Genomic DNA, 27,578 nt, shown 5'->3' on the forward strand with positions numbered 1-27,578 from the left:
GCACACTGTCTTGGGCAATGGTTTGTTTTAGTTTGAGGTCATAGGTTTGATTTTTAACTTTCTAATTGTTTGAATATTGTGTTTGAGTTTCAAATGCTGACTAAGGAATTTCTAATATTTTTGCTATCCAACTTTACTAAGATAGTGGAGAATTGCAAGTACACTGAACCCTGAAACATTTAGAACCTATAGTTAAAAGGAAAACCATGTGTTTGGGGGAGGGAAATGAATGTATTTCCTGTTGGAAACTGAGTGAGTAACAACAAAATTATGACTTAGATGCTTGAGTTTCATGTTCCTGAAAGTGATTTTGTGTTTTTACAGCAATGTTCACAGCAGATAGTCACAACAAGAAGATCAATAGGTAAGTTTGACATAGATTAGAGAAAATAAGTTTGGGGCATTTTTAAAATATTGAAAACTTGTACATTCATTACATTTTGTATTCCTCAAGAGTAAAGTCATAGTGCTGGGAAAGTGTAATATTGGGGCAGATATGTCAGGATTAGAAATTTGCTTCTGTTTCAGCATAATGTCATTTGAATACATCACCTGAAGCACAACATAGCTAGGATACGTTGCAAGCAGTAGCGACTCCTGAGCAACATGGACTCGCCTCTTGAATATTGGGGTTTTGTTTGTCACCTCTGTCTTGTCTCTACCTTGTAACAAATGTCATTTACTAATTATAGTAAATGGATTATAGAAGATTCAAGAACTCCTCCTTTAATTGGTGTGGGTTATTCATGTAAATTATTTGAGCTGGAGATAACCAGAGTTTGTGTTTTCTTTTATGCTTTGGTTAACATTTGTAATTTGCGCACTGTATACTTTGCACTGACATTCACAATACCCTGGTTTTTTGCTTTTCAGGAGTGACAAATGAGATCAGGATTAAGTATTTTGAACAGAAGTAGACTTATGATCCATTATGCATGTTTGTTTGGCAGCCCATGCATAACAACCTCATTCCGGGACACACTCTCTCTCTCTCTCTCTCTCTCTCTCTCTCTTCTAATGTGTAATTTCTGCAAAATGTTAGGGATCTTGCATAAGTTAATACACAGGACAAAATAGCCCATAACCTAAAATTGTATTTGCTTACATTTCAGCATATCCTCCCCTTAACAGGTAATGGTAAAACTGTCATCACCAGCTCAAATAATTTACATGAATAATTCACATCAATTAGTTAAAGGAATTCCTGGAATCTCCTATAATCCATTTACTATAATGTATGTAATGAGTAAATGAAGTTGGTTACACAGCACAAGAGGTGACAAACAAAACTCCAATATTCAAGTGGTGAGTCCATGTTGCTCAGAAGTTGCTACTGTTTGCAATGTATCCTAACTCTGTCTGTTGCAGATGATGTGGTGAAATGACAGTTTAAGCAGAAACGAGCTGTATTTTTGTTATCTTTCAGAATATTTTCATACATGTAGTTTAGCTGAAGCTCAAAATCACAGCCACTTACTAGATAGAATCTTCAATTCTGACTGTAAGTTGAAGGTAGGCTCCCTGACCAGAACATAATTCTAGGCATGTGGGATGTGGAAATTATTTGACAAATATAACATTCAGTCTTTTTGAATTCTACTTAAGGCTGAATAATGTCGTTACATGGGAGCCATTTTGTTTTGTTTAAAATCTTTTTCCACATAGGTGTGTTTGGGTAATCTCACCCCATACCTTGGTGCCAGAAGGCATCAAGGACCAGCATTCCCCTTCAATTCCATCTACTTGCAGCATCTCTCCAGTCACACAGCTTACAACAGACACTTAGCAGAGCAGGACTTAATTCTACATCTGTTTCCGGTAATTAGCAACATTCAATTACACATACTTCAAAATTACCACTGTATAAAGATTTCCTTAGAATCTTTCAACTTTCTCAAACCCTCGCTCAGAGCTAACCTTGACTAATGTCTCCTGTTTTGAATTGCACATCCTGTCAACCTATAAAACTAAGGAAAGTTGACTAACAGCTTCCACAAAGCTGACACCTTCCTGCTTAAAATATAGACATCACCGCGAGGACACACAGATAAGAAATTAAGTGCCCCAACCACCACCTTCACCAACTTTGAAAAAACAGCCTTCCCACTCTCGCCTGCCTTCCACTGCCCAGCATATTATGGCAGTTAAGGCGGAGTAAGGTCCTTAATTGCCCCTTAATTGGGCTGTTAAGGGCGTCAATAAGCCTAAGGGTGGGTGGCCTAATGGGTATCTTACCCACACCACCTCCTCTGACTTGTATTATGGCAACCAGGTCAGGGGTGGGCTATCCACCTGTCATATTTTACATGCCACCCCCCCCCCTCCCCCACACAAAAAACTAAAAACACACACCCAACTGGGGTCTGTAAAATCCATCTCATTGCGTAGAATATGAATCCAGCATGTGGATAATCATTTGGTGAATCATACCATGCTAATCTATAGCACAGTAAGTTGTATAAATTGGTATTCCTAGGCTGATTCCTGAGCTGAAGTGGTTGCCTTATTAAAAAAGATTGAGCAAGTTGGTCCATACACAGTGAAGTTTAAAAAAAGGAAAGGTGACCTATTTGAAACATATAAGATTCTAAGGGGAATACAGTTAACGTTTAGAGTCTGTATGACTCTTCATACGGGCTCGAAACATTAACTGTATTCCTCTCCGCAGATGCTGTCAGACCTGCTGAGTTTTTCCAGCTATTTTTGTTTTTGTTTCAGATTTCCAGCATCTGCAGTATTTTGCCTTTATCTTAGATTCTAAGGGGGCTTGACAGGGTAGATGCTGAGAAAATGTTTCTCCCAGTGGGAGAAACTAGAACGAGAGGTATAATTTTGAAAATAAGAGGTCTCCCATTTTTTTAGACTGAGATGAGGAGGAATTTCTTTGAGAGTCGTTCATCTTTGGGATTCTTTTCCACAGGGAGTAGTAGAGGCTGGATCATTGAATATATTCAAGAATGAGTTAGACAGATTTTTTGATCTACAAGGGATTCAAGTGTTAGGGGAGGCGGCAGGAAAGTGGAATTTGTTGTGTTTCTGTCTTTACACCAGCTCGCCAATCTCTCTCTCTCTCAGAACTCATAAGCTATATGTAGGTTCAGTTTACTTGAAGATATAATACAGGATGGCTTCAGCAACCATTACTCACAGGGACAGCACAGCTGCAGTTCTTACACTTCCAGCTGCTGGTTACATGCTGTTTATTCGCTCATCTGCATACTTCCTTGAAATGATATCACAGAATTAAGGGTACAATCAGGTCAACCATATTCATATTGATTGATTGTCGTCTCGGGCCTGCTCTACCAAATGGCCTTCCTATGATCTTAGCAACTCATTGTCAGGTACTTTTGATCCTAATAAAAAAAGCCTTTGCATTGTGCTTTATTTTATCTGTGATGGGACTGAAGTGAATCCTCTGCTTGCGGACACAAGCAAAACCAGTTGCGTAACACATGCCTGGGAACAAAGTTTCATGTTTGTATCAGTTGTGCATGTGTATTCTGGGTAGGATTGCCAACTCTGGTTAGAGGTATTTTCCTGGAAGTTTGAGCAGTGTTCTGACTGACTGTCAAATCACATGATGCATTATTGCATTTGGCTTAAAAACATTGGTCCCCAATGGTTGAGTATTTGTTTGTCTGTGGTTTTGCAGTAGCAGCTGTTATGCAAGAGGTTCATTGAGTCAGTAGGTTGTCAATAATCAGACAGAACTGAAACATTTAAAGGAGGGGTAATGGAAGACGAAGGGGAGATTGCATCCCTAGTTGAAGATGAGTTGCTTTAAATTGAATGGCTTACTAGGCCATTTCAGAGGGCAGTTTGAGTCAACCACATAGCTGTAAATCTGAGGTCATGTATGGGCCAGACAAGATAAGGATTTCAGATTTCTTTCATTAAAGGACACTAGTGAGCCAGATGGGTTTTTATGACAATCCAATAATTTCATGGCCACCATTACTCAATAGCTTTTTATTCCAAGTTTATTTAATTAACCGTGTTTAAATTCCCCACCTGGGATTCAAAATGGAATTTGAACTTGTCTCCAGATCATTCGTCCAGGCCTCTGGATTACTAGTCCCTTAGCATAACCACCCAGCTCCTGTTTCCTAAACTGCACCACTAACTAATAGTAACTCTGGTAACACTCAGGATTCCCCTTTATGACCAACATTAATGCAATAACTCAGTAACGTCCCAATGTCCTTCATGACAGCTAGTTGTAGTCCTATAATTCATTGATATTCACCACAGCTATAATTACCCTGCACAGTTCAAGGTTTCCAGCTGATGTTACTTGAACAGGCACCATCTCCTTCCTTATCTCCTTGAAGTAAAATTCGGTGTGAAGATGACAACACTACTTGGAGCCTTAGCCAGAGTCTTTCTGCACTTGGACACAGCAAAACGAACCAGCAGCAATCAACCTGCACTAAACAGATTGCACAAAGGGCAGTGGACTCTGTTTAGGGCACATTGTCCTCAGCTCATCCCCAACATTTCTAATCCACTCGCTGAGCTTGGACTCAAATGTAAATTTTCATAGTGTGTTAGAAGTTACAGCATAGGTGGTGGCCATTTGGCCCCTAAGCATATGATGCTGACAGTAGCTCCATTTCCTTCAGATGCTATACTTTGTATTCATCCTTTTCTAATACTTACCGCAACCCCTTTTAAATGATGGGGTGGATGTAGAGAAAATGTTTCCACTTCTGGGCGAGGTCAGAATTAGGGGCCATAAATTAAGGTGGTCACTAATCTAATAAACATTTTATTCATTCATGGGATGTGGGCGTTGCTGGCTAGATCAGCATTTATTGCCCATCTCTAATTGCCCTTGAGAAGGTGGTGGTGAGCTGCTGCCTTGAACCGCTGCAGTCCATGTGGTGTAGGTACACCCACAGTGCTGTTAGGAAGGGAGTTCCTGGATTTTGACCCAGCGACAATGAAGGAATGACGATTGTAGATCCAAGTCAGGATGGTGAGTGGCTTGGAGGGAAACCTCAAGGTGATGGTGTTTCCATGCATCTGCTGCTGTTGCCCTTCCAGATGGGAGTGCTTGTGGGTTTGGAGGTGCTGTCTAAGGAGCCTTGCTGAGTTCTTGCAGTGCACCTTGTAGATGGTGCACACTGCTGTCACTGTGCATCAGTGGTGGAGGGAGTGAATGTTTGTGGATGGGGTGCTAATCAAGCGGGCTGCTTTGTCCTGGATTGTGTCAAGCTTCTTGAGTGTTTTATTTTTTTAACATACGTATATACGGAACAAAACAAAATGTGTAAACAAAGTTCAAACAGATCCATTGCAGTGGCAATATGAGTTCCGGTCCCCCTTATTATTTCTGCTGCATGACAATGTGTACACTCAACCTATGAAGTTGATCACCACTAGATGAAGAATGGTGCTGGCAAAGAAGAAGTCTGCAAATGCTCGCTCAGGTGAGATGCCAGTGAAATCTCCTTTGTTCTGAGGGTTGATCTGTATCCGCAAGCAAACTGTCAGCACGAAGCTGCAATCATCCAGGCAAGTGGAGTGAATTCCATCACACTCCTGACTTGTGCCTTGTAGAAGTGGGCAGGCTTTGGGGAGTCAGGAGGTGAGTTACTTGCCACAGCATTCCTAGCCTCTGACCTTCTCTTGTAGCCACACTATTTATATGGCTAGCCCAGTTCAGTTTCTAGTCAGTGGTAACCCCCAGGGTGTTGATTGTGGGGGGTTCAGCAATGGTAATACCATTGAATGGCAAGGTTAGATGCGCTCTTGTTGGCGATGGTCATTGCCTGGCACTTGTATGGTGCGAATGTCACTTGGCAGCCCAAGTCTAGGTATTATTCAGGTCTTGCTGCATTTTGAACATGGACTGCTTCAAGGGAAACTTCTTTATCCAGAGAATAGTTAAGATGTCAGTCTTGCGACCACCAGGTGTTTACGTTTAAGAACTTAGATAAGCACACGAAGGAGGAAGGAACAGGAGATGATGCTGAAAAAGTTGGGGGAAGTATTGTGGGAGAAGATTGGTGTGGAACATAAACACTGGTGTGGATCAGTTGGCCCAAATGACCTGTGTCTGTGTTGTAAATACTTTGATCTCGACTGTACCTCAATATCTCATCGTGGTGAAGCATTCCACAGTATAACAGCCGTCAGTTCAAAAATCTTGGTATTCTTTTGGTTCTTCTAATGAGAATCCTGGGTTACATTCTCTTTCCCAATCCCCAGTCTGTGCCTTTAGTCATTGGTTAAACAATGTTATATGATTAGAAAGCTTTGGCACCGGTCTTGTGTGAATGGAACTTGGAGTTCAGAGATTAATATTAAAACGTAATGGGTTTACTTTGAAGTTGTGGATTACTGATGTTTTTGTTTGCTTGCTTTCCTCGTTGTATGCATATTTGGAGCGATATGTAAACTTTACAATTTTTAAGGGTAATGGGGTTGACATTGCTAAGGTTTCTCCAGTTTTTCGCTGACTTTTTTTAAAGAAAATGAAAATTTAACTCAAGTGTATGTGGTGTGCAACTGAGACAATGAGCAGTTGCGGGGAATGCTCATTTATGTTATATCTGAGGGTGACTGGGAGATTGGTTGCTGTTTATCACAGACTTTTCCACTCCTCTTGCTTTAAGGGATTGGCATATGTGATGAAAATAATCAAAGTTTCCATAAATTACAACAAAAAAATTGCCCTTGAAATACAGGACAGAATGTGAACTTTGGATTCCATAGATATGCCGTAACCTACTTATGTTATCCTTTGAACTCCTTTGGTTTTGTTACTGTTTGATGCACCATGGTAAAATTAATTGCACTGGCATGTAGCCATCAGCATATGTTGACGCCCGCACACTTCTTTCCATTTTTTTTTCTTACATAGAACTGAAGAACAGCAATGTAGCTTGAATACCTAACACGAATCTTCTAAATGGATATGCTGCTCTTTTTTTTTGAACAGCAGCTCACATTTGCAGATTAAGCAGATACTCTGTTTAAAACATTTGTGTTAGTCGCTTGATATGTGGCCTCCCACATAGTTAGAATTTAATGTTTTTATTCAAGGGATGTGGGCTTTGCTGGCCAGACCAACACTTATTGCCTATCCCTAATTGCCCTTGAGAAGGTGGTGGTGAGCTGCCTTCTTGAACCGTTGCCGTCCATATGGTGCTGATGGGGAGGGAGTTCCAGGATTTTGACCCAGCGTCAGAAGGAACGGTGAAAAATTTCCAAGTAAAGATGGTGACTGACTTGGAGGGTGAACTTCCAGGTGGTGGTGTTCCCATGTGTCTGCAGCCCTTGTCCTTTTTAGATGGTAGTGGTCGTGGTTTGGAAGGTGCTGTCTAAGGAGCTTTGAAGCATTAGGCTGCTGCTTGCTGTCAGTGATTTGAACATGCTGAAGCAAAGAGCTGCTCAACTTTAATGCCAGCTGTTAACTCATTAAAACCAAAATGGACCTAAGCAAAGTCAAAATGACATCTGTGACTGAGCAAATCCTTTATCTGTGCAGTCTTTGATGTGGTTGACTTTGCTATTCTCTAATAACACTCCTCCATTGTTCAGCTCAAGGGACTGTCCTTGCTTGTTTCACCTCTTCTCTTCACTAAGAGTAGCTAGGGAATCACCAGTGTTGGTTTCTTTTCTCACATTGACACCGCTACATCTGGATTACTGTGAGGATCTATACTTGGGCTCTTTCGTTTTGTCTTCTACATGCTGCCCTTTGTCAATATCATCACTGACATGGGGTCAGCTTCCATAGTAATGATGCCCAGTTACTCCTCTGAACTCTTCCACTGATTGTGTTGTCAGATTGTTTGTCAGATATCTAGCCTTAGTTGAGCCGTAGTAGCCTTCTGCTAAATATTCAGGAAGACCAAAGCCATTGTCATAGTCATAGAGGCCTACAGCACAGAAAAAGGCCCTTTGGCTCATCGAATCTGTGCCGGTCAAACAAGTAACTAACTATTCTAGTCCCATTTTTCAGCACTAGACCATAGCCTTGTATGCCATGGCATTGCAACTGCACATCCAAATGCTGCTTAAATGTTATGAGGGTTTCTGCCTCTACCACCCTTTCAGGCAGTGAGTTCCAGATTCCCACCACCATCTGGGTGAAAAAATTCTTCCTCACATCCCCTCTAAGCCTCTTGCCCCTTACCTTAAATCTATGCCCCCTGGTTATTGATCCCTCCATCAAGGGGAAAAGTTCCTTCCTGTCTACTCGATCTATGCCCCTCATAATTTTATACACCTCAATCATGTCACCCCTCAATCTCCTCTGCTCCAGGGAAAATAACCCCAGTTTACCGAATCTCTCCTCATAACTAAAACTCTCCAGCCCAGTCAACATCCTGGTAAATCTCCTCTGTACTCTCTTTAGTGCAATCACATCCTTCCTATAATGCAGATTCCAGAACTGCACGCAATACTCTAGCTGTGGCTTAACCAGCGTTTTATACAGTTCCAACCTCCCTGCTCTTATATTCTATGCCTTGGCTAATAAAGGCATCCCATATGCCTCCTTAACCACCTTATCTACCTGTCCCGCTACCTTAAGGGACCGGTGGACATGCACACCAAGGTCTCTCTGATCCTCGTTACTTCCCAGGGTCCTACCATTCATCGTGTATTCCTAATGCCTTGTTTGTCCTGCCCAAGTGCATCACCTCACACTTATCTGGATTAAATTCCATTTGCCACTGATCAGCCCATCTGACCAGCCCGTCTATATCCTCCTGTAATCTAAGGCTATTCTCCTCACTATTTACCACCCCACCAATTTTCGTGTCACCTGCGAACTTACTGATCAACCCTCTACATTCAAGTCTAAATTGTTTTTATATACCACAAACAGCAAGGGACCCAACTGGACACAGGCATCCAGTCACAAAAACACCCCTCAACCATCACTCTCTGCATCCTGCCACTCAGCCAATTCTGGATCCAATTTGCCAAATTGTCTTGGATCCCATGGGATTTTGAAATCTTTGATTTCAGTCTCCCATGCGGGACCTTATCAAAAGCCTTGCTGAAGTCCAAGTAGACTACGTCAAATGCATTGCCCTCATCTACACACCTGGTCACCTCTTCGAAAACTTCAAATTGGTCAGACATGACCTCCCCTTAACAAAACCATGCTGACTGTCCTTGATTAATCCCTGTCTCCCCAAGTGTAGATTAATTCTGTCCTTCAGAATTGCTTCCAATAGTTTCCCCACCACTGAGGTTAGACTGACTGGCCTGTTGTTCCCAGGTTTATCCCTTCCTCCCTTCTTACTACCAAAATGTACTACCTCATGTTTGTGTTGACTGTCATTAGCCAATTATTGCCCAATCTGTAAGTTTATTAATTACCTTTTGTAATTTTTTTTCATTATTCCTTCGCGGAATGTGGGCTTTGTTGACTGTGCCAGCATTTAATACCTGGTGCTGCTCCTGGCATGCCCCCCTGCACTCTTCTTTGAACCAGGGTTGACCCTGTGGCTTGATGGTAATGGTAGAGTGGGGGATTTTCCAGGCCATGAGGTAACAGATTGTGTTCAAGTACAATTCTGCTACGGCTGATGGTCCACAGCACCTCATGGATGCCCAGTCTTGTTGCTAGATCTGTTTGAAACCTATCCCATTTAGCATGGTAGTGCCACACAACACGATGGAGGATAATCCTCACTGTGAAGGCAGGACTTCATCTCCACAACAGCTGTGCGGTGGTCACTCCTACCGTTACTGTCATGGACACACGCATCTGCGGCAGGCAGGTTGGTGAGGATGAGGTCAAGTATGTTTTTCCCTCTTCCCTCACCACCTGACGCAGACCCAGTCTAGCAGCTATGTCCTTTTAGGACTTGGCCAACTCAGACAGTAGTGGTGCTACCGAGTCACTCTTGGTGGACATTGAAGTACCCCACCCAGAGTATATCCTGCGCCCTTGCCACACTCGGTGCTTCCTCCAAGTGATGTTCGACATGTAGGAACACTGATTCATCAACTGAAGGAGGGCGGTATGTGGTAAGCAGCAGGAGGTTTCCTTGCCCATATTTGACCTGATGGCATGAGACTTCATGGGGCCTGGATTCAATGTTGAGGACTTCCAGGGCAACTCCCTCCCGACTGTATGCCACTGTGCCACCACTGGTGGTGTCTGAGACATTATCTGTAAAGTATGACTCTGTGAGGATGACTATGTCAGACTGTTGCTCAACTATTCTGTGAGACAGCTCTCCCAATTTTGGCACTACCCCCAGATGTTAGTATGGAGGACTTTGCAGGGTCGACAGGGCTGAGATTGCCGTTATCGTTTCCAGTGCCTAGGTTGATGCTGGATGGTCCATCCGGTTTTGTTCCTTTTTTTTTAGACTTTTTAGTGGTTTGATACAGCTGAGTGACTTGCTAGGCCGCTTCAGAGGGCATTTAAGAGTCAACCACATTGCTGTCGGCCTGGAGTCACATGTAGGACAGACCAGGTAAGGATGGCAGATTTCCTTTTCTCAAGGAAGGAAATTAAAGGACATTAGTGAACCAGAAGGGTTTTCACAACAATCGACAGGAGTTTCATGGTGATCATTAGACTTTTTTAAATTTACCCTGGGTCTTTGGATTGCTAGTCCAGTGACAATACCACTATGCCAGCATGCCCCCCCCCCACCCTAAATTTGTTCTAGGTGCCCTCTGTATTGAGTGGCCCAACTCACTGCCCAACTCACACCCAACTCTCCCCCCCCCCCCCCCCCCACCCCACCCTGAATTTGGTGAAAAGAATTCCATGAGTTATGCACTTCGTGGTCAGGGTGGAAGAGTAAATATTCTGTGGTGATGCTTTTGGATATGGAGGTGGCTGGCTACAGAGTTGGGCCATGCAAAAGAGGTTATTGTACAGTCAGGTCAGGAATAAATGGGGAGCTTTGTTTGGCCAGAAGTGAAGACAGGAACTGAATCAGGTCAAGCTGCAGGGCCTGGGTCTGAAGGCCAGTATATTCACAGCAACAAAACAAAGTGAACCATCAACCTCAAGTTCTGGATGTGATTAGAACATGAAACTGAAGAAGTTAACATAGGCCAATCAAAGTCGAAAGAAAAATGTGTAGTTTTATTGGCATTTGTACAAATACAGCACAAAATTCTTCAGTTTCTTTTAATTGTGCTGAGGAATAAGGTGTAAAGAATTTAGTGATTTGCTCGTAACCAAGTACCTTTGATACTTGACAGCATTATAGAATGAAAATTGATTCAAAATAGTTTTAACTAAGGGTTTTTAGAACTAGTAGCATCACGGTAAATAGAAGCAAACAGTTCAGCTATCTGGGAAGCACAGTAGTATCTGATGTCAAAAGCAGCACTGAAATCCAAAAAAAAGAATTGGACAAATCAAAGGTGTTTTACAAAATTGAACAATATTTCACGAAATGTCAGCTTTAATCTTGAAATTGGAATCAGTGTACTGAAATGTTATGTCTGGTCAGTAATGAATTATGGATGTGAAGCTTGGAGCATTGGGAAAGAGGAAGAAATGAAAATCCGCAACATTGAAGTGTGCTTAAGAGCAAGTTGGCTGGAGAAAAGAACTGATGAAGTACTGAATGAGATCGGAAGAACAAGAGAACTCTAATAATAACAAAAGAAGGCAAAGCTCTTTGGGCATGTTATCTGTGGAGAAGGGTTGGAGTGCCTAATCGCCATTGGAAGGATTAATGGAAGAAGAGCAACAGACCAACAGCAAAGGAAGTAGCTAGATAACACTTAAAGACTGACTTAAGAAGAACTCCCTAAAGTGAGAGGTCATCTTCTATTGCTATTATCAAAGTCTGGATGACCGTGGTCATCTTTGCTACTTGGCATGGCACTTAGATGATGACAACGATCTAGAACTGTTCTAAGAATATTTAATATTGATTCATCTTGTTAAGAACATAAAAAGGAGCAAGTGTTGACCATATGACCTGTTGAGCCTGCATTCAATACAATCATGGCAGATCTTTGGCTTCAACTCCACTTTCCTGCCACTCCCCATATTCCTTGGTTCCTTGAGAGACCCAAAAATCTCTCTATCCAGGCCTTAAATATATTTAACAATGAAGCATTCACAACCTTCTGAGGTAGATGATTTCCAAAGACTACTAACCTTTTGAGAAAATAAATTTCTTGTGATCTGTCCTAAGTAGTGGTACTTTTAGGCTTTTAATATATATGTTAGTAGATGTTGATAAAATGTTTCCACTACAATTATTTCTTAATTTATCCTGATATTGTTCCCCCATGTTCTAGATTCCACATCTATAATGCATACCTCCTAAGTACAAATTGTTGTTCAATAATGGCTGAGCCTTTTTATGAGTTGTCACTAAACAACAGTAGAATGATACACAGAGGATTTGCCAGTGCAGAAACTGACATCAAATGAATGTATACCACCAAACATTGTAGTTATTTATGATTACTGCACACTTCATTGGACAACTGAATTTTTATTTGTTCATGGGATGAGAGTTACTGGCAAGGCCAGCATTTATTGCCAACCCCTGATTGCCCTTGAAGGTGGTGGTCACCTGCCATATAATAGTACATCCATAGTGCTTATTTGGTGGGAGTTCCAGGATTCTGACTCGGTGATAATGAAGGAATGGTGATATTGTTCCAAGTCAGGTTGGTATGTAGCTGGAAGGGGAACTTGCAGGTGACAGTGTTCCTGTGTGTCTGCTGCCCTTGTTCATCTGTGTGGTAGAGGTTGTGGATTTGAAAGGTGCTGTTGAAGGAACCTTGGCGAGTTGCTGCAGTGCATCTTGTAAATGTTGCACCTTGTTGCCACTGAGGACATCTTGTGGCTCAGTAGGTAGCTCCCCTGCCTTTTGAGTCAGAAGCTCCCTGTTCAAGTCCTCCTTCAAGACTTGTTGAACTACATCTTCCGTAGTCAACAAGTCTACTGACCTTGCAACACTTCCACATTATTCTCCAAAGGGGGAAAAAAATGTGCATAAAGATACGAAACAAACAAACTGCTGCCACTGTGTGGTGATGGATGGGATGCTGATTAAATGGGCTGCTTTGTCGTGAATGCAGTCAAGCTTCTTGAGTGTTGTTGGAGTTGCACTCATCCAGGCAAGTGGGGAATACTCCTGACTTGTGCCTAGATAGTGGATAGGCTTTGGGGAGTCAGGAGGTGAGCTACACTCTGCAGAATTCCCAACTTCTGACCTGCCCTTGTAGCCACAGTACTTTCATGTCCTTGCTCTTGGATGCTATGCTACTCTCATCCCTATCCTAGTCACCATCACTCCTCTGCCTTCCTTTTCTCCTGCCACCATTCCAGGTTTGAACTCCAAGGCATTCAAGAGGGAATTGGATGGTTATCTGAAAAGGAAGCATGAGCTGGATGATGGGGAGAGGGCAGGGAAATGGCACCAGGTGAATTGCTTATGGTGATGCATGCACGATGGGATGAATGGCCTCCTGTGGCATGACAATTCTGAGGTTGTATGATTCTTTGCTTACTCTTGGGTATTGTCTGTCTCTTGTCATTCACAAAAGTACTGATTTGAAATATCCCTTCTTATGGGGAGCAACCAAACTGTTCCATCCACCCCTCTTTCTAATCTCACTCATCATTCCCCCCAGCATGCTCAGTGGAGCCGACCTCACTACCCTACCTTCCTCTTCTGAAATGGACTCTACTAATGTGCCAGCAAATGTGCTGCTCCAGAATGCTCCATTCACCTATGAATAAGGCACAGTCTTATTGGGGATGATGGCTTTGGGTGATGATACCTTGCCCCTTACTAAAGCCGCCTTGCGGTGCTACACTTTGTCACCTGCCCTACCCAAACCACTGTGGTGCTGCTTGTGTGGCTCCATCACCAAATCACAATTTGATTTCTTCCCTCGACTTCTCTGGTACTTTCTCCTCCTCCAGGCAGCTCACTTTGTTGCACTTCTTCACTTAAATATCCTTTAAATTCCTCAATGTCTATCACTGTACCAAGCTCGCCATCTCTGAATTTCCCACTCATTTGTTTCCCTCAGCACTGACTGACTTCTCATGCCTGGTGATTTTAATTCTTCACTTTGAATACCTTTAACTTTTCATCTCGTTTGTAGCTACCCTGCAACCTTGTGATCTTGCTACAGACGAGGCTGTTTCTGACCACTTTTATCCTTCACCAGCTACACCTCTTGATGTTCTCCAACCCCATCCCCTTGTGTTTGTCTATCTGTGGGGTGGGGGGTGGTTAGGGAGGATGGTGGATCTCTCCCTTGCTCACTTACAACTGCTGGGAAATCAGTGCATCCACCCATAATAATCCTGGTCTAACTTTCTCTGGGGACCTGGACAAGTTATAAAAACCCTCCTGAGGCAACATTTCTGACTTTTTTTTATCATTATTACAGTGATTAGTGTTTACCTCAACTGTTCACTCGTTCATCTGAAGTTACAATTAGGCTGTCCTGCACACTCTTGTTTCTTCTCCATTCATCTCAGCATATTGAAATCACATACTCTTTTGAATTTCAAGAGGGGGAAAAAAAAATGTTTAACTGTCTCTCTCCATCTTTCTCTTCCATAAGTCTTCAGGCTTTTAACACCCAGATTTGGCATCACTTCATTCTTTTCCTTTCTGTGTTATAGAATTTAGCTCTTAATCTACATTTTGCTAATAAGAAACAAAATTTTAACTGTATGTGGATGAGCTGCACTATAATGTTGTTTTTTTCAATGCCCGCAGGTATATAAATCCTTCGCAAGCACATGCTAAATCATCAAAAAACAGACCAGAGGAAAATGATGAAACAGATAGTGAAAGCTCTCTTTTGAAGTCACAGATCAAATCGTTTGAATTTGCATCCAGTCCGGTGCCACGGAATTTCTGCTCTAGTGATGGAGAGTTCTCAAATTATTCTGGACAGTTCTCGCAGCTCCCACCGCATTCTGCAGAAAGTTTAACCAAAGATATTAACAGTTTCCAGGCGGCGGCTGCTGCTGCTACTGCATTCCATCATATGAATAACCAATATAGCTCCCCTGCAGGACATGTTGAAAATTGGCATGTTCCTTACGCTCCCAAGTGCGGGGAGTGTTATACTTTGGAATCTACTAGCAACTGGTTGTCAAATACCGGCATGACTGATTTATCGTGGAATCGGAGCTTTGGACCACCCTCATCAGTCTCGTCACAAGGCACCCTTGGACTGTCGCACCTTGAACCTGGGTTTCCTTTGCAGTCTTATCCATTTCAGCCACCTGGTCCTTTTCTGCCACAAAACCCTTGTCGACCTAGGGTTTCTGTATATGTTCCAGAACCTGGCCACTTTCCTCCCATGCCCCCTGGTAGAGCCGACCACAGCCCTTATGGGACACCAGGTTAACTAATGCTTTTAACTTTCTCTCCGATGTGTTGAGACTGAGGGGTTAGAGTTGCATCTTTTCTTTAATATTTTAGCGCTAAAGGAAGGGGGTTTATCTTTATTATTATAAAAAAAATATTTTAGTAGTCACAAGACGATGGCAGAAAGAACCACAATAACTGAGCGGAAGTAAGCTATAGAAGCTGGAGTCTCATACCAATGCACAACAGATAATTCAAGTATTTTTATAATTTTAAAAATGCTGCCTTGAACCATATTAAGTATTTGACTCCCAACATATTTATTTAGCATCTTTCATTTTCAGAACATCTTAAAGCACTTCACAATGAATCGGGTATTTTTGAAGTGTAGTTACTGTTTGTAGTCGACCACAGTAGCCAATTTGTGCATAACATGTTTCCACAAACAACAATAAGATAAATGACTAGATAACCTGTTTTGTTAGTCAGGCTATGAGAAGAACCCCCTGTTACTACTACTTTTATGCACACTTCTGTAGACAGACAGGACCTTGGTTTAATTTAATGCCCCATCTGAAAGACCGCACTTCAATAATGTGACAGTCCTTGATTGCACCATTGAAGCATCAATTTATAATACGTTCTTCAGCTGAGTCTTGGGCCAGTGACCTAAGACTCCAAGGTAGGAATGTTGCCACTGACCCAAACTGTTCACTCAAAGTCTTTGTTCATCCACAAGTTTTTCCCTTTCTATTGAATTTATGCGCTCATTCCTTGCTTTACTTCAAAAATGCATAAACTTGCATTTACCTACATGAAGCTGCATCTGACTCCCTGAACATATTCCTGTTTTTCTAAAGTTATTTAATGCTCCTCACTGTTTGCTAAAGCATTTACTTCTCTCTTGTTGACATTTCAGAATTATGTTCTCTAAATGAAAGGACAAATCTGAGAATAAAAGCGAACCCATCACTGAAACCTAGGCAATAGCACTTCTAACCCAAGCAATACTCTCATTCTGTTTCTTGTTTCTCAGCCAATGTTCTATCCAAGCTGTTACAATTCCTCTTGTGCCAAGCATCTAAGCTTTCTGGCATGCCTTGGCTTATCAAACACCTGTAAGTATCATTGACTAAATTACCTTTCTATTCAGTTGGTGTTTTCAGAAGCTCTTATTTAAAATCTACTTAGCTTTAAGAAATCCAGAGTAGCTGTTGTTATAAAGTATTTATAGCACAAACAGGCCATTTGACCCGACAGATCCATGCTAATGTTCCACAGGAGCCTCGTCCCACCCCACTTCGTCTTATTCCGTCAGCATATCCTTCTATTCTTTTCCCCTTCGTGTGCTAATCTAGCTTTCCCTTAATGCATCTATGCTTATCATCTCAGTATACATATGAACATGAGGATTAGGAACTGGAGTAGGCCACTCGTGCTTGCTCCATCATTCAAAAGGTCATGACTGATCTAATTTTAACCTTAACTTCACATTCCTGCCGGGCTTGTAAATTGACTAACTCACCTGTAGTTACCTGGTTTGCCTTTCTCCTCTTAGCAGTTATTTGCATATTTTCTAATTTGCTAACTGTATTTGGGGGTGAGCAGCTTTTGACATTTTATTAAATATACATTTATCTGTGCATCCAAGCATTTTGTATCTTTTTTTTTACATGGGATGTGAGCATTGCTGGCAAGGCCAGCATTTGTTGCCCATCCCTAATTGTCCTTGAAATGAGTGGCTTGCTAGGCCATTTCAGAGGGCAGTTAATTGCTGTGGGTCCAGAGTCACATGTAGGCCAGACTGGTAAGGATGGCAGGTTTCCTTCCCTAAAGGACATTAGTGAACCAGATGGGTTTTTATAAAAATCATTGATCGTTTCAAGGTCATCATTATTGAGTCTGGCTTTCAATTCCAGATTTCTTAATTGAAATTAAATCCCACTAGCTGCCATAGGACTTCATGACCCCAGGGCATTAGCCTGGGCCTCTGGATTACTAGTCCAGAGACATTACCACTGCACCATTATCTCCCCCGGGCTGCTTATTTGTGCAAACTGAAGACTTAGTGGGCACATGTAAAGGTTAAATACTTTTTCTCCTATTAATTAGCTTACTCCAAGTTGTTGATACCAACATCGTATTCATATATAAATATAACAACAATGCAATGAACAACCTTCAAGGTTGCAAGGTTTAAGTAGAACAAACCAGTAAATAAGGAACACGAGCCTAAATATATTGGTGTGCTGGGTCTTTGGGGTTTATAATGCTTAGCCTCATACTTGCCCATATTAAACTCCATTTGACATAGTTTTTCCCATCCAATTAACCTGCCTATATTAGAACAAAAGTAGGCCATTCAGCCCCTCGAACCTGTTCTGCCATTCAATTAGAATTCAATGACTAATCTATATCTCATCTCCCTCTCCCACCTTTGTTCCATAACCCTAATGCTATGCCTAACAAAAATCTATTAATCTCAATTTTTCAGTTGATCTAGCCTTAACAGCCTTTTTTGGGCAGGCGAGGAATGAGGGGAGAGGAGGGAGAAGTTCTGGATTTCCACTAACCTTTTGTGTGAAGAATTTCTTTCTGATGTTGCTTTTGTTTTGTTCTGAACCCCCCCCATAATGGAAATTGTTTCCATATCTACCCCATTGGTTAGATGACCTGTTAATCTTGTATATTCCAGGGAAAAAAGCCAAGTCTATGTAACCTATCCTCATAATTAAACCCTTTTAGCCCTGGTTTCATTCCAGCTTAACTCTGCTGAATCTGTGGTGAACCCTTTCAAATGTCAACATATTCTTCCTGTGATGTGATGTGATGTACCTGGAACTGGATGCGGTACTCCAAATGGGGTCTAAGCAGGGCCTTGTATAGCTGGAGCACAACTTCCATCCCTTTTGTATTCCAGCTCCCTTGAGATGAAGGCCAAGTCTTTATGAATAATATTTTGTATCTGTTCACTACTCCTTTGCAAATTCCTGTTCCTACATGCACTATTTACTGTCCCTGCTAATTAAGTATTATCTGCAGTCTTGAATCTACAACACTCTGTTCTTTCATCCAAGTTAATGATAAATATGTTGAAAAGTTTAGGCACTGGAGCAGATTCCTGGGGAATACTGCTGGTCACATTCTACCAACCTTCGTACATATAAACTCTTTCTTCACACTCTTCCCACCCAAACGATTAGAAATCCAAGAGAAAGGCGGCTTCAATTTCTGTGCGATATTTCTGCTGATAATTTCTTGAATAACTTCTTGAAGTCTATATAAATAACACCCATAGACACCACATTGTCTGCTTTATTAATGACCACCTCAAAAAAAACTAGATTAGTAAGATGAGAATTGCTTTTAACAAAGCTTGTTGCACTTTCTAATAGTCTCTCATTTGTTTGAGCACTGTTATTCTATCCTTAGTGACGTTCTGGTAGCTCCCCCATAACCGACATTAAACAGATGGGCCTAAACATAGAAACTAGGAGCAGGCCATTGAACCCTTTGAGCCTGCTCCACCATTCAATATGATCATGGCTGAACCTCTATCTCAAAACCATACTCTCGCTCTCTCCCCAAACCCCTTGACACCTTTAGAGTCCAGAAACCTATCTATTTCCTCCTTTAAATATACTCAGTGACTTGGCCTCCACAGCCTTCTGTGGTAGAGAATTACATAGGTTTATCACCCTCTGAGTGAAGATGCTTCTCCTCATCCTGAGACTGAGACCCTTTTGTTCAAGACCTGTAGCAACACCCCCACCCCCCAACCCACATCCTGCATCTAGTCTGTCTATCCCTGTCAGGATTTTATACGTTTCAATGAGATCCCCTCTCATTCTTCTATCTCCAGTGAATACAGGCCTAATCGGCCCCATCTCTCCTCATACAGCAATCCTGCCATCCCAGGAATCAGTCTGGTGAACAGTCGTTGCACTCCCTCTATGGGAATATATGCAAAGTATATCCTTTCTTAGGTAAGGAGACCAAAACTGTGCACACTACCTCCAGGTGTGGTCTCACCAAGACCCTGTATAGCTGCAGTAAGACACCCTTGCTCCTGTACTCAAGCCCTCTCGCAATAAAGTCCAACATACCATTTGCTGTCTAACTGCTTGCTGCACTTGCATGCTTGCTTTCTGTGATTGGTGTACAAGGGAACCCAGGTCCCTTTGTGCATCAACATTTCCCAATCTATCACCTTTTAAATAATACTCTGCCATTCCGTTTTTCCTATCAAAGTGGATAACTTCACACTTATCCACATAATACTGCATCTGCCATGTATTTGCCCACTCACTCAACCTGTCTAAATTGCCTTGAAGCCTTTTAACACCCTCTTCACTGCTCACGTTCCCACCAAGTTTCGTGTCATCAGCAAACTTGGAAATATTACATATGGTTCCCTCATCTCTGCGGTACCTCACTAGTCCCCGACTGCCACTTTGAAAAAAACCCATTTATACCTACTCTTTCTTCTGTCTGCTAACCAATTCTCAGTCCATGCCAATATGTTACCCCAATCCCATGTGCTTTAATTTTACACACTAACCTCTTATGTGGGACTTTATCAAAAGCTTTCTGAAAATCCAAATACACCACATCCACTGGTTCTCCCTTATCCTGCTAGTTATGTCCTCAAAAAAAACTCCAGTAAGTTTGTCAAGCATAATTTCCCTTTCATAAACCCATGTTGACTTTGTGTAATCCCGTTGATGTTTCCTAAGTGTCCTTTTATCACATCCTTTATAATAGGCTCTAGCATTTTCCCTACTACTAATGTTAGGCTAACTAGCCTGTAATTTGCTGTTTTCTCCCTTTTTTAAATAGTGGGGTTACATTTGCCACCCTCCAACCTGCCAGGACTGTTCTTCTGAAATTCTGTAGATTCAAATGACAACCAATGCATCCACTATTTCCATGGCCACCTCCTTTAGTACCCTGGGATATAGATTATCAGGTGCTGGGGATTTACTGGCTTTCAGTCCCATTACTTTCTCCGGCACTATTGTTTTAGCAATTTCCTTCAAATCCTCCACCTCACTAGACTCTTAGATCTCTCATATTTCTGTGAAATTATTTGTCTTAGTCTGTGAAGACAGAACTAAAGTAGTTGTCTAATTGCTCTGCCACTTTCTTGTTCCCTATTATAAATTCTCCCGTTTTCAGACAGTAAGGGATCTACATTTATCTTCAACTAATCTTTTTCTTTTAATATACTTATAGAAGCCTTTACAGTCCGTCTTTATGTTCCTTGCAAGGTTAATCTCGTAGTCTATTTTTCCCCTCTTAATCAATCTCTTGGTCTTCCTTTGCTGAATTCTTAACTGCTCCCAATCCTTGGACCCAGTTTCTCTCTCTGCTTTCTTGAATAATGGAATGACATTAGCAGTCAGTCCTGTGGTACAATTTCTCAATTAAGAGAACTTTGCAAGATTAATATTTCTCAATTTCCTCGTTAATATTTCTCACCCACTTTTGGGTCCTGGAGATTTATCAATGCTAAATCCCATTATTTTCTTCACCTTTTTAGAATACACTATGATTATTAGTTTTGTTTCTATTAGGAACAATTACTGGTACATTGTCCACTCACCTACTGATACAAAGCACTCATAAAGTCATATAGTAGTACAGTACAGACATTGTTCAGCCCATCTAGTGTATGCCAACTCTTTCAAACAAAAATCTGGTTGATCCCACTCTGGTCCTGTCCTCTTTCACCATCTACCCACAATTTTTTTTCTCCAAGCGTTTATCCAATTCCCTTTTGAAAGCTGGCAAACCTGTCCTCCCCATCCTATCAGGCAGTACATTCCACTCATTACACAAAACAAATTTATCCTCCTGTCACCTCTGATTTGTTTTGCCAATCTTAAATCTGTGTCCTCAAACTAGCCATTGGCAATAGATTCTCTTTATTTACTTTATCCAAACTCTTCTTTCCTGATTTTAAATATCTGTATGAAATCTTGGAAACCTTTACTCAAAGGAAAACAGTCCCAGTTTGTTCAGTCTATCCACATTATAATCACTCATTCCTGGGGCCATTCGTTTGTACCTCTGTACCCTCCTTTTTACCCTGTTTGCTCTTTTACCTACATCTGCCTTCTGTGGCCCACATTGCTCTTAGCCATTCTGTCAAATTCCTTGATAAATCAGCCCAGCAGGAAATCAGTAAACCAGACCATTTAACAAAATAGCTAAGTGATTATTTCTTAAATGCAAGGTATCTGTCACTATTTTTCTCTTCCAAAAATTACAATTTTATCTTTTTTTTTGTCTGAGTTTGTGCAACTTTTCACCGCCACCGTTACTTTGGGTAGATGTTATTTAAAATTGAAGTGCATGTTAGAGCATACATGAATGTAGTAATTAAAAACATTGCAAATTATTTGACCATTATGAGTATGTTCTACATGTATAAGCCTGTAGTTAGACAAAGATATTATCATTGGAATATTGTAAAAAAGAGACATGTTGCCGAAGCTTTTGGCCTTGCATTCATCTGGACAAATGCAAGAATGCCAAATTTCAAACAATCTCAACAATTTATATGAAGTATGCTAATAGCTGTACTAACAACCAATTTAAGATAATCAGTTGAGCTTGTAACGTGGTTCATTTATGCTTGCCAGAAGTAACAAATGCAGGGACCCATTCTCTGTAAACCAAAACAATATGTTCATGCTTTGCACCTTTTTTGAATTACCCAGAAGCTTGGGGAATCTGAATTTCTCCATTGTAACACCTCAGCCAATCAGAGTTGACTTTCCAGCCAATCAGCACACATTTCTCCTGTAGTGTAAATTGTTGTGATCGTTTGAAATTTGACACTCTTGTGTTTGCCCTGATGAGTGCAAGACGAAAAGTTTTGGTAACATGCCCCTCTTTTCAGCAGCATTTAAATTCTGTACTACCAACTGACTGCCAATATTATCATTTAGATTGTCACATTGAAATTGTGCCAATCCACTCATAGTATATATAGTGGCATATTTTTGGTATACAACTATTATGGAATGTAATTTAGAACGTATGACATTTTTAAAAATCACTTGTGCCATGATGCACTTTGATGGAGTGGGAGATTGAGTTTACTTTTTGGGACATACTTGAGGGGCATAATTTTTTTCTCCAACATAGTTTACCAACTCCTCATTCAGCAATGCAATAAATAATAGAGTCCTATGAATTAGCTTCATTTTCTTCCATCCCTCTGACCTGGTTTCAAAGTTTGCTTATGGCTGTAATGATCCTTTTTAAGATGAGTTTGAGCAGTCTGTAATTGGGCACATTGCACAAAACAGCCCCTAATTAACACTTAAGTTCAGTCTTAAAGGCAATTGCTCTTAAGTTGGGGTAAAACCATATGGTTCAATTTACAATGAAAAGCAGCACTCTTGGTCTGGCTCGCAATGTAGGTAATGTGTGAAACTCTGTTATCACTTTTGATACAGTACACATGCATTTAAATCAAAAATTGTAATATGGCCTCAGGGTAATATTGTAGATTTAGTTTTATCCAAAGCTTCTGTCACATTGACACAGGACTTGGGACACACAGGTGAATTACAGAATGCTGCAAGGTTCAGGCGGCGGTTTGGGGGTAATGTCAGTCATTATTAGGACTGTGTTTAGGAAGTGGAGACAGAATAAATGTACCTTAATCTTATGAATTGAATTATATAGCAGGTGGCTTACTACAACTATTTTGAAATATACTACAATTTACTTTGTGTAACCTCTAGCATTTCAATATAATTGCAGGTTTAATTCCTCCAAATGGTCCTGGAAATGTTTCATTTCAGAGGTAGGCATTTGAAGTATTTTCCTTGTTTCCTATTTCTCTCATGGAAAAAGCCATGTATGTTTAAGATTTGATGTGGTGGCAACTATTTAGGTCAGACTTTTTTGTGACCTTTGGAAAGATTGGTTCATCAGTGGTTGAAGTTTTAAATTGCTATGTGCAGGAAGTAGATATAATCAATGTGAATCAGAAGAATATGTGGGTTGTCATAACTACTGTAGTTCAATAACTCTGAGTGGGAGAATTAGTAGGTGAAATGGAGTGCAGCAGAACTAATACTGAGCAACTCTAATTGTTAAAATTACATATTTGGGGGAAAAACAGCCTCATTCATTCACTTTTTTTTGCGATGAGTCTTTAAGGAGCAGATATTTCGCACAGCCCTGTGTTTCTTGACATTTTGTTCAAGGTATTTTATTTTAAATAAAACAAAAATCTTTCTTTTGCTGTTTTTGTTTACTTTATTGCTGATTTCAGAAATGGGAAGAAACAAAAGACCTGCCCTACCTTTGCCAACACAACACTCTCTGTTGCTGGGCAATATGTGCAAGTGCCTCAGGAGATTATTCCTCTTTGGAGTTTGGCTTCTGCTGAGCATGTACTCATGATGAAACTGAGATCACAGTCTTGCTGTATAGGAAATCCTGGGAACATGTTTCATTACTCTTGGTACAGTGTATTACAGCTCCAATACATTGACCACTGTGAATGGAAGCATGAGCTGTGAGAAGAATGCAAAGGGGCACGGACTGGTTCATTGGGGAAGAAGGTGGCACATGGCATGGTGAAATGTGAAGTTATTCACTTTGGTAGGAAGAATGGGAAAACGATATTCTTTTAAATGGCGAGAATCAATTCCGTTTTGGTGTTCAGAGATTTGGGTGTCCAAATATACAAAACATGGAAAGTTAACATCCAGGTACTACAAGCAATTAGGAAAGCAAATGGTATATTGGCCTTTATTGCAAGGGGTTTGGAATATAATATTAAGGAGGTCTTGCTGCAATAGGGCTTTGGTATGACCATGCCTAGATTAGTGTACAGTTTTGGATGCCTTAACTAAGGAAGGGTATACTTGCTTTTAGAGCGGCTGTGGCAAAGATTCACTATATTGATTCTTAGGATGAGAGGCTGTCCTGTGTATAGAGATTGAGTAGAATAGGACTGTACTCCCTGGAGTTTAGAAGAACGAGAGGTGATCTCATTGAAACATATAAAATTCTTAGCTTCTCAGAGGGCTTGGCAGGGTGGATGCTATTTCCCTTGGTTGGAGAGTTTAGAACTATGGGTCACAGTCTCAGAATAAGCAGTCAGGCATTTAGAATTGAGATGAAAAATTTCTTCTCTCAAATGATTGTGAATCTTTGCAGTTCTCTTCTCCGGATGACTGGATGCTAGCAGTTGACTTATTAAAATGCATCCTTTTTTTAATCATTCATGGGATGTGGGCATCACTGGCTAGGCCAACAATTATTACCCATCCCTAATTGCCCTTGAGAAGGTGGTGGTGAGCTGTCGCCTTGAATTGTTGCAGCCCATGTGTTGCAGGAACACCCACTGCTATTAGGGAGGGAGTTCCAGGATTTTGACTGTGACAGTGAAGGAATGGGGGATATATTCCCAAGTCAGGAGTGGCTTGGAAAGGAACTTGCAGGTGGTGGTGTTCCCAGGTGTCTGCTCCGTTTGCCCTTCAGATGGTAGTGGCTGACATCCAGTATCAGAGGCAGGAGAACTTGAACAGTGGAATAGAGGAAATGGAGGGGTGGGGTGTAGAAATAGCAACTGGTGGCCAAGGATGGAACTGCATGGCAAAGGAGCTTCCCAGGAAGCTGCTAGTCCAGGAGCCATCTTGACTTGTTTTATCTGTAGTTCTGTTAGTATGTTGTGGGAAAGATATGAGTGATATTGCATGGAAAGTTCTCCAGAGATATTTCGCAGCAAAAACATTTACTATGGTGTTTGACATTTGTTCAGTGGAATAATTAATTACAGGACTTAAATTTTTCACAACAGGTATGCCTAAATTCAATGCTGCGATTGTAGGTTTTATCGATCTTTTTTATTCTATCTGTAGTCACAAAGGGACAGATTTCAAGCTTGTTTACTGTTTCAGATATAGCCCCTTTTGAGGCCAAAGTTCATGGTGGTTTAAGGTGTGTCCTGTATATTATTTGTTTTAGCCTGATTCAGTATTGAAAGAAATATCAGTCAGATTTACTTGCATACTCATAGGATAGAAATGGAAGCCATGTAGCTGCTCTGTAGTTGTCTGATTTGTATGTATATTGGTAATTCTATGTGCAAAACCACTTCACTTCATGCAGAATTTTATATGAATTAATAAAAAGAATCATGGGCCAAAATTTTCATTAATTGTCAGGGTTGCTAATGATTGGTAGTCAAATCAATTTGCTTGATGTGGGAGACTATATGTATTGTCATATCCAGAGTAGATTATTCTAATTTCATATCCTATATATTTTTAGGGCAGTTGCTCCTACAGATCCAGTAAATACAAATGCACCATTCAGCCTTCCACTTCCTCGTGAACAGAGTAAGTAGCAATAATAAATCAAGTGTCATTATCTAAAAAGATGAACTTTATTATTCTAGCATGGAAATGACATTTGGATCAGACTGTATTAGATGCCTAAAGCTAAAATGAACATTGGAATTGTCAAAGAAAAGATAATGTGATAATTATTTTTATATAGAAGGGCTGAATGGCCTGTTTTCTGTGCTGTAGTGTTCTATGGTTCTATATGAAAGCAAAATACTGCGGATGCTGGAAATCTGAAATAAGAACAAAATGCTGGAAAAACTCAGCAGGTCTGACAGCATCTATGGAGAATGAAACAGAGCTAATGTTTCAAGTCTCTGTGACCCTTCAGAGCTGAAGAGTAGAAATGTGATGCAATTTAACCTGTTTAAGGGGGGGTGGAGCAGGTGAAACTGAATAGAAGGCCAAAGATAGGTGGGGGCTAGGGAGAGACTGACAAAGATGTCATGGACAAAAAGACAAAGGGAGTGTTAATGGTAGCGGCAAGGGCTAAAGAAGGTGCTGATAGGGCCATGAAGGTAAGAAAGCAGAATGTGTTAATAGCAGAACAAGGGTAAGCACTCTGTGAAAGAACAACATGGAACAAGTAACAGATGGCCCTTTTGGGGGTGGGGTGGGGGGAGGGGGCAGTAGTTGTGGAAAAAGGATAGAATAAGTGATTAAAAGCAGATAAAACAATGAATAAATTAATAAAAATGAAAATAAGTGGATGAAAAATAAAATTTTTTAAAAAGGGGTGAAGATGGAGGAGAGTGCTGATGGTCCCTCTACCTTTACCCCTTTTTTAATCCCCTTTTAAAAATTTTTTTATCCACTTATTTTCACCTGCTGCACCCCCCTTGAACAGTATAATCTTCATCACATTGCTACTTCCTTTTAGCTCTAAAGAAGGGTCACTCGAAACATTAACTCTATTTCTCTCCACCAATGCTGTCAGACCTGAGTTTTTCCAGCATTTTCTGCTTTTATGTTAGATATTTTTATATGGCAGATTAACTAGCTGTTATTACCAGCTGTTCCCTGATGCTCTTGTTTTTGACCCATATTGAAGTTCCATGTTGGTATTCTAGTTTCGAAGTTTCCAATTTCCTAAACACCATTGTAGAATTAATAACATGAATGTTTTAATTTTTACCAGGAAAAGTCTTTGTGACTTATGCTACAGATAACGACAAGCATGTTGAAGAGGTCATCAAGTTTGTTGCTTTGTTAATCCGAAATGGATTTGAAACCCAGGTTGGTTGTGGCACTGTCTCCCTCTCATCCTTGATCTCTGGAGATTGGAGGTAGAAGGGACTGAAAATCAAGTTTATATCAAATTAATTCTTCTACTCATGCTGTTGAGGAATTATGTAGCCAGCTAGCTTACTTAATCAGAAACATCTCTGGGTTGGAAGAATCAGCACTTTTCTGTTCCCTCTTTTACAGCGATGATCTTTATAGAGTTCACCATTAAGTATTTTTTACAAAGGTATTTCTGGTCATTTTTGTTGCATGTATATGCCAGGACAGATCTTTGGGTTGCAATTTTCTTTTGATTTAGTAAAGAGCCTTGCTCTACAATGTTTGAAAATTTACGGAATAACTAATATTTTGAAGTTGAAAACTTTTTATAGTGTATCATATATACAGTCAGTACTGTGCCAACAGTGAGACATTTGTAGCTGATCGTTCCACCAAAGGAGTTTATTTGGTGCTAGTGAAGCACCTTTTTATTTGTATCTTTTGTGTAAATGGATATCGAGCTTCCAAATTGGAATGAATGCTTTTTTAAATAAAACAGTTCTGGTATCTGCTAAAACAGATTTGACTTGATAGAAATTATTTTCAAACTTAACAGGAGAAAGTACTTTTGGCTTTGAAGAATAAGAATCAGTTTTGGAAGCCCTGTAAA

At 40.7% G+C, this 27,578-nt stretch overlaps 1 protein-coding gene across 1 annotated transcript in view; it reads left to right on the forward strand.

Annotated features, from left to right (window-relative positions):
* Window positions 1-279: 279 nt before the first annotated feature.
* Window positions 280-27,578, forward strand: part of LOC144691891 (uncharacterized) — a 42,952-nt gene continuing 15,653 nt past the window's right edge. Inside the window, exons 1-6 of the mRNA XM_078560466.1 lie at window positions 280-364; window positions 874-913; window positions 14,706-15,340; window positions 23,085-23,127; window positions 25,611-25,678; window positions 26,823-26,920. Coding sequence (XP_078416592.1) covers window positions 280-364; window positions 874-913; window positions 14,706-15,340; window positions 23,085-23,127; window positions 25,611-25,678; window positions 26,823-26,920 — 969 coding nt within the window. The remainder of the gene's footprint in view (window positions 365-873; window positions 914-14,705; window positions 15,341-23,084; window positions 23,128-25,610; window positions 25,679-26,822; window positions 26,921-27,578) is intronic.

This window comes from Cetorhinus maximus, chromosome 16, assembly GCF_964194155.1.
Source record: "Cetorhinus maximus chromosome 16, sCetMax3.hap1.1, whole genome shotgun sequence".
NCBI classification, from domain to species: Eukaryota; Metazoa; Chordata; class Chondrichthyes; order Lamniformes; family Cetorhinidae; genus Cetorhinus; species Cetorhinus maximus.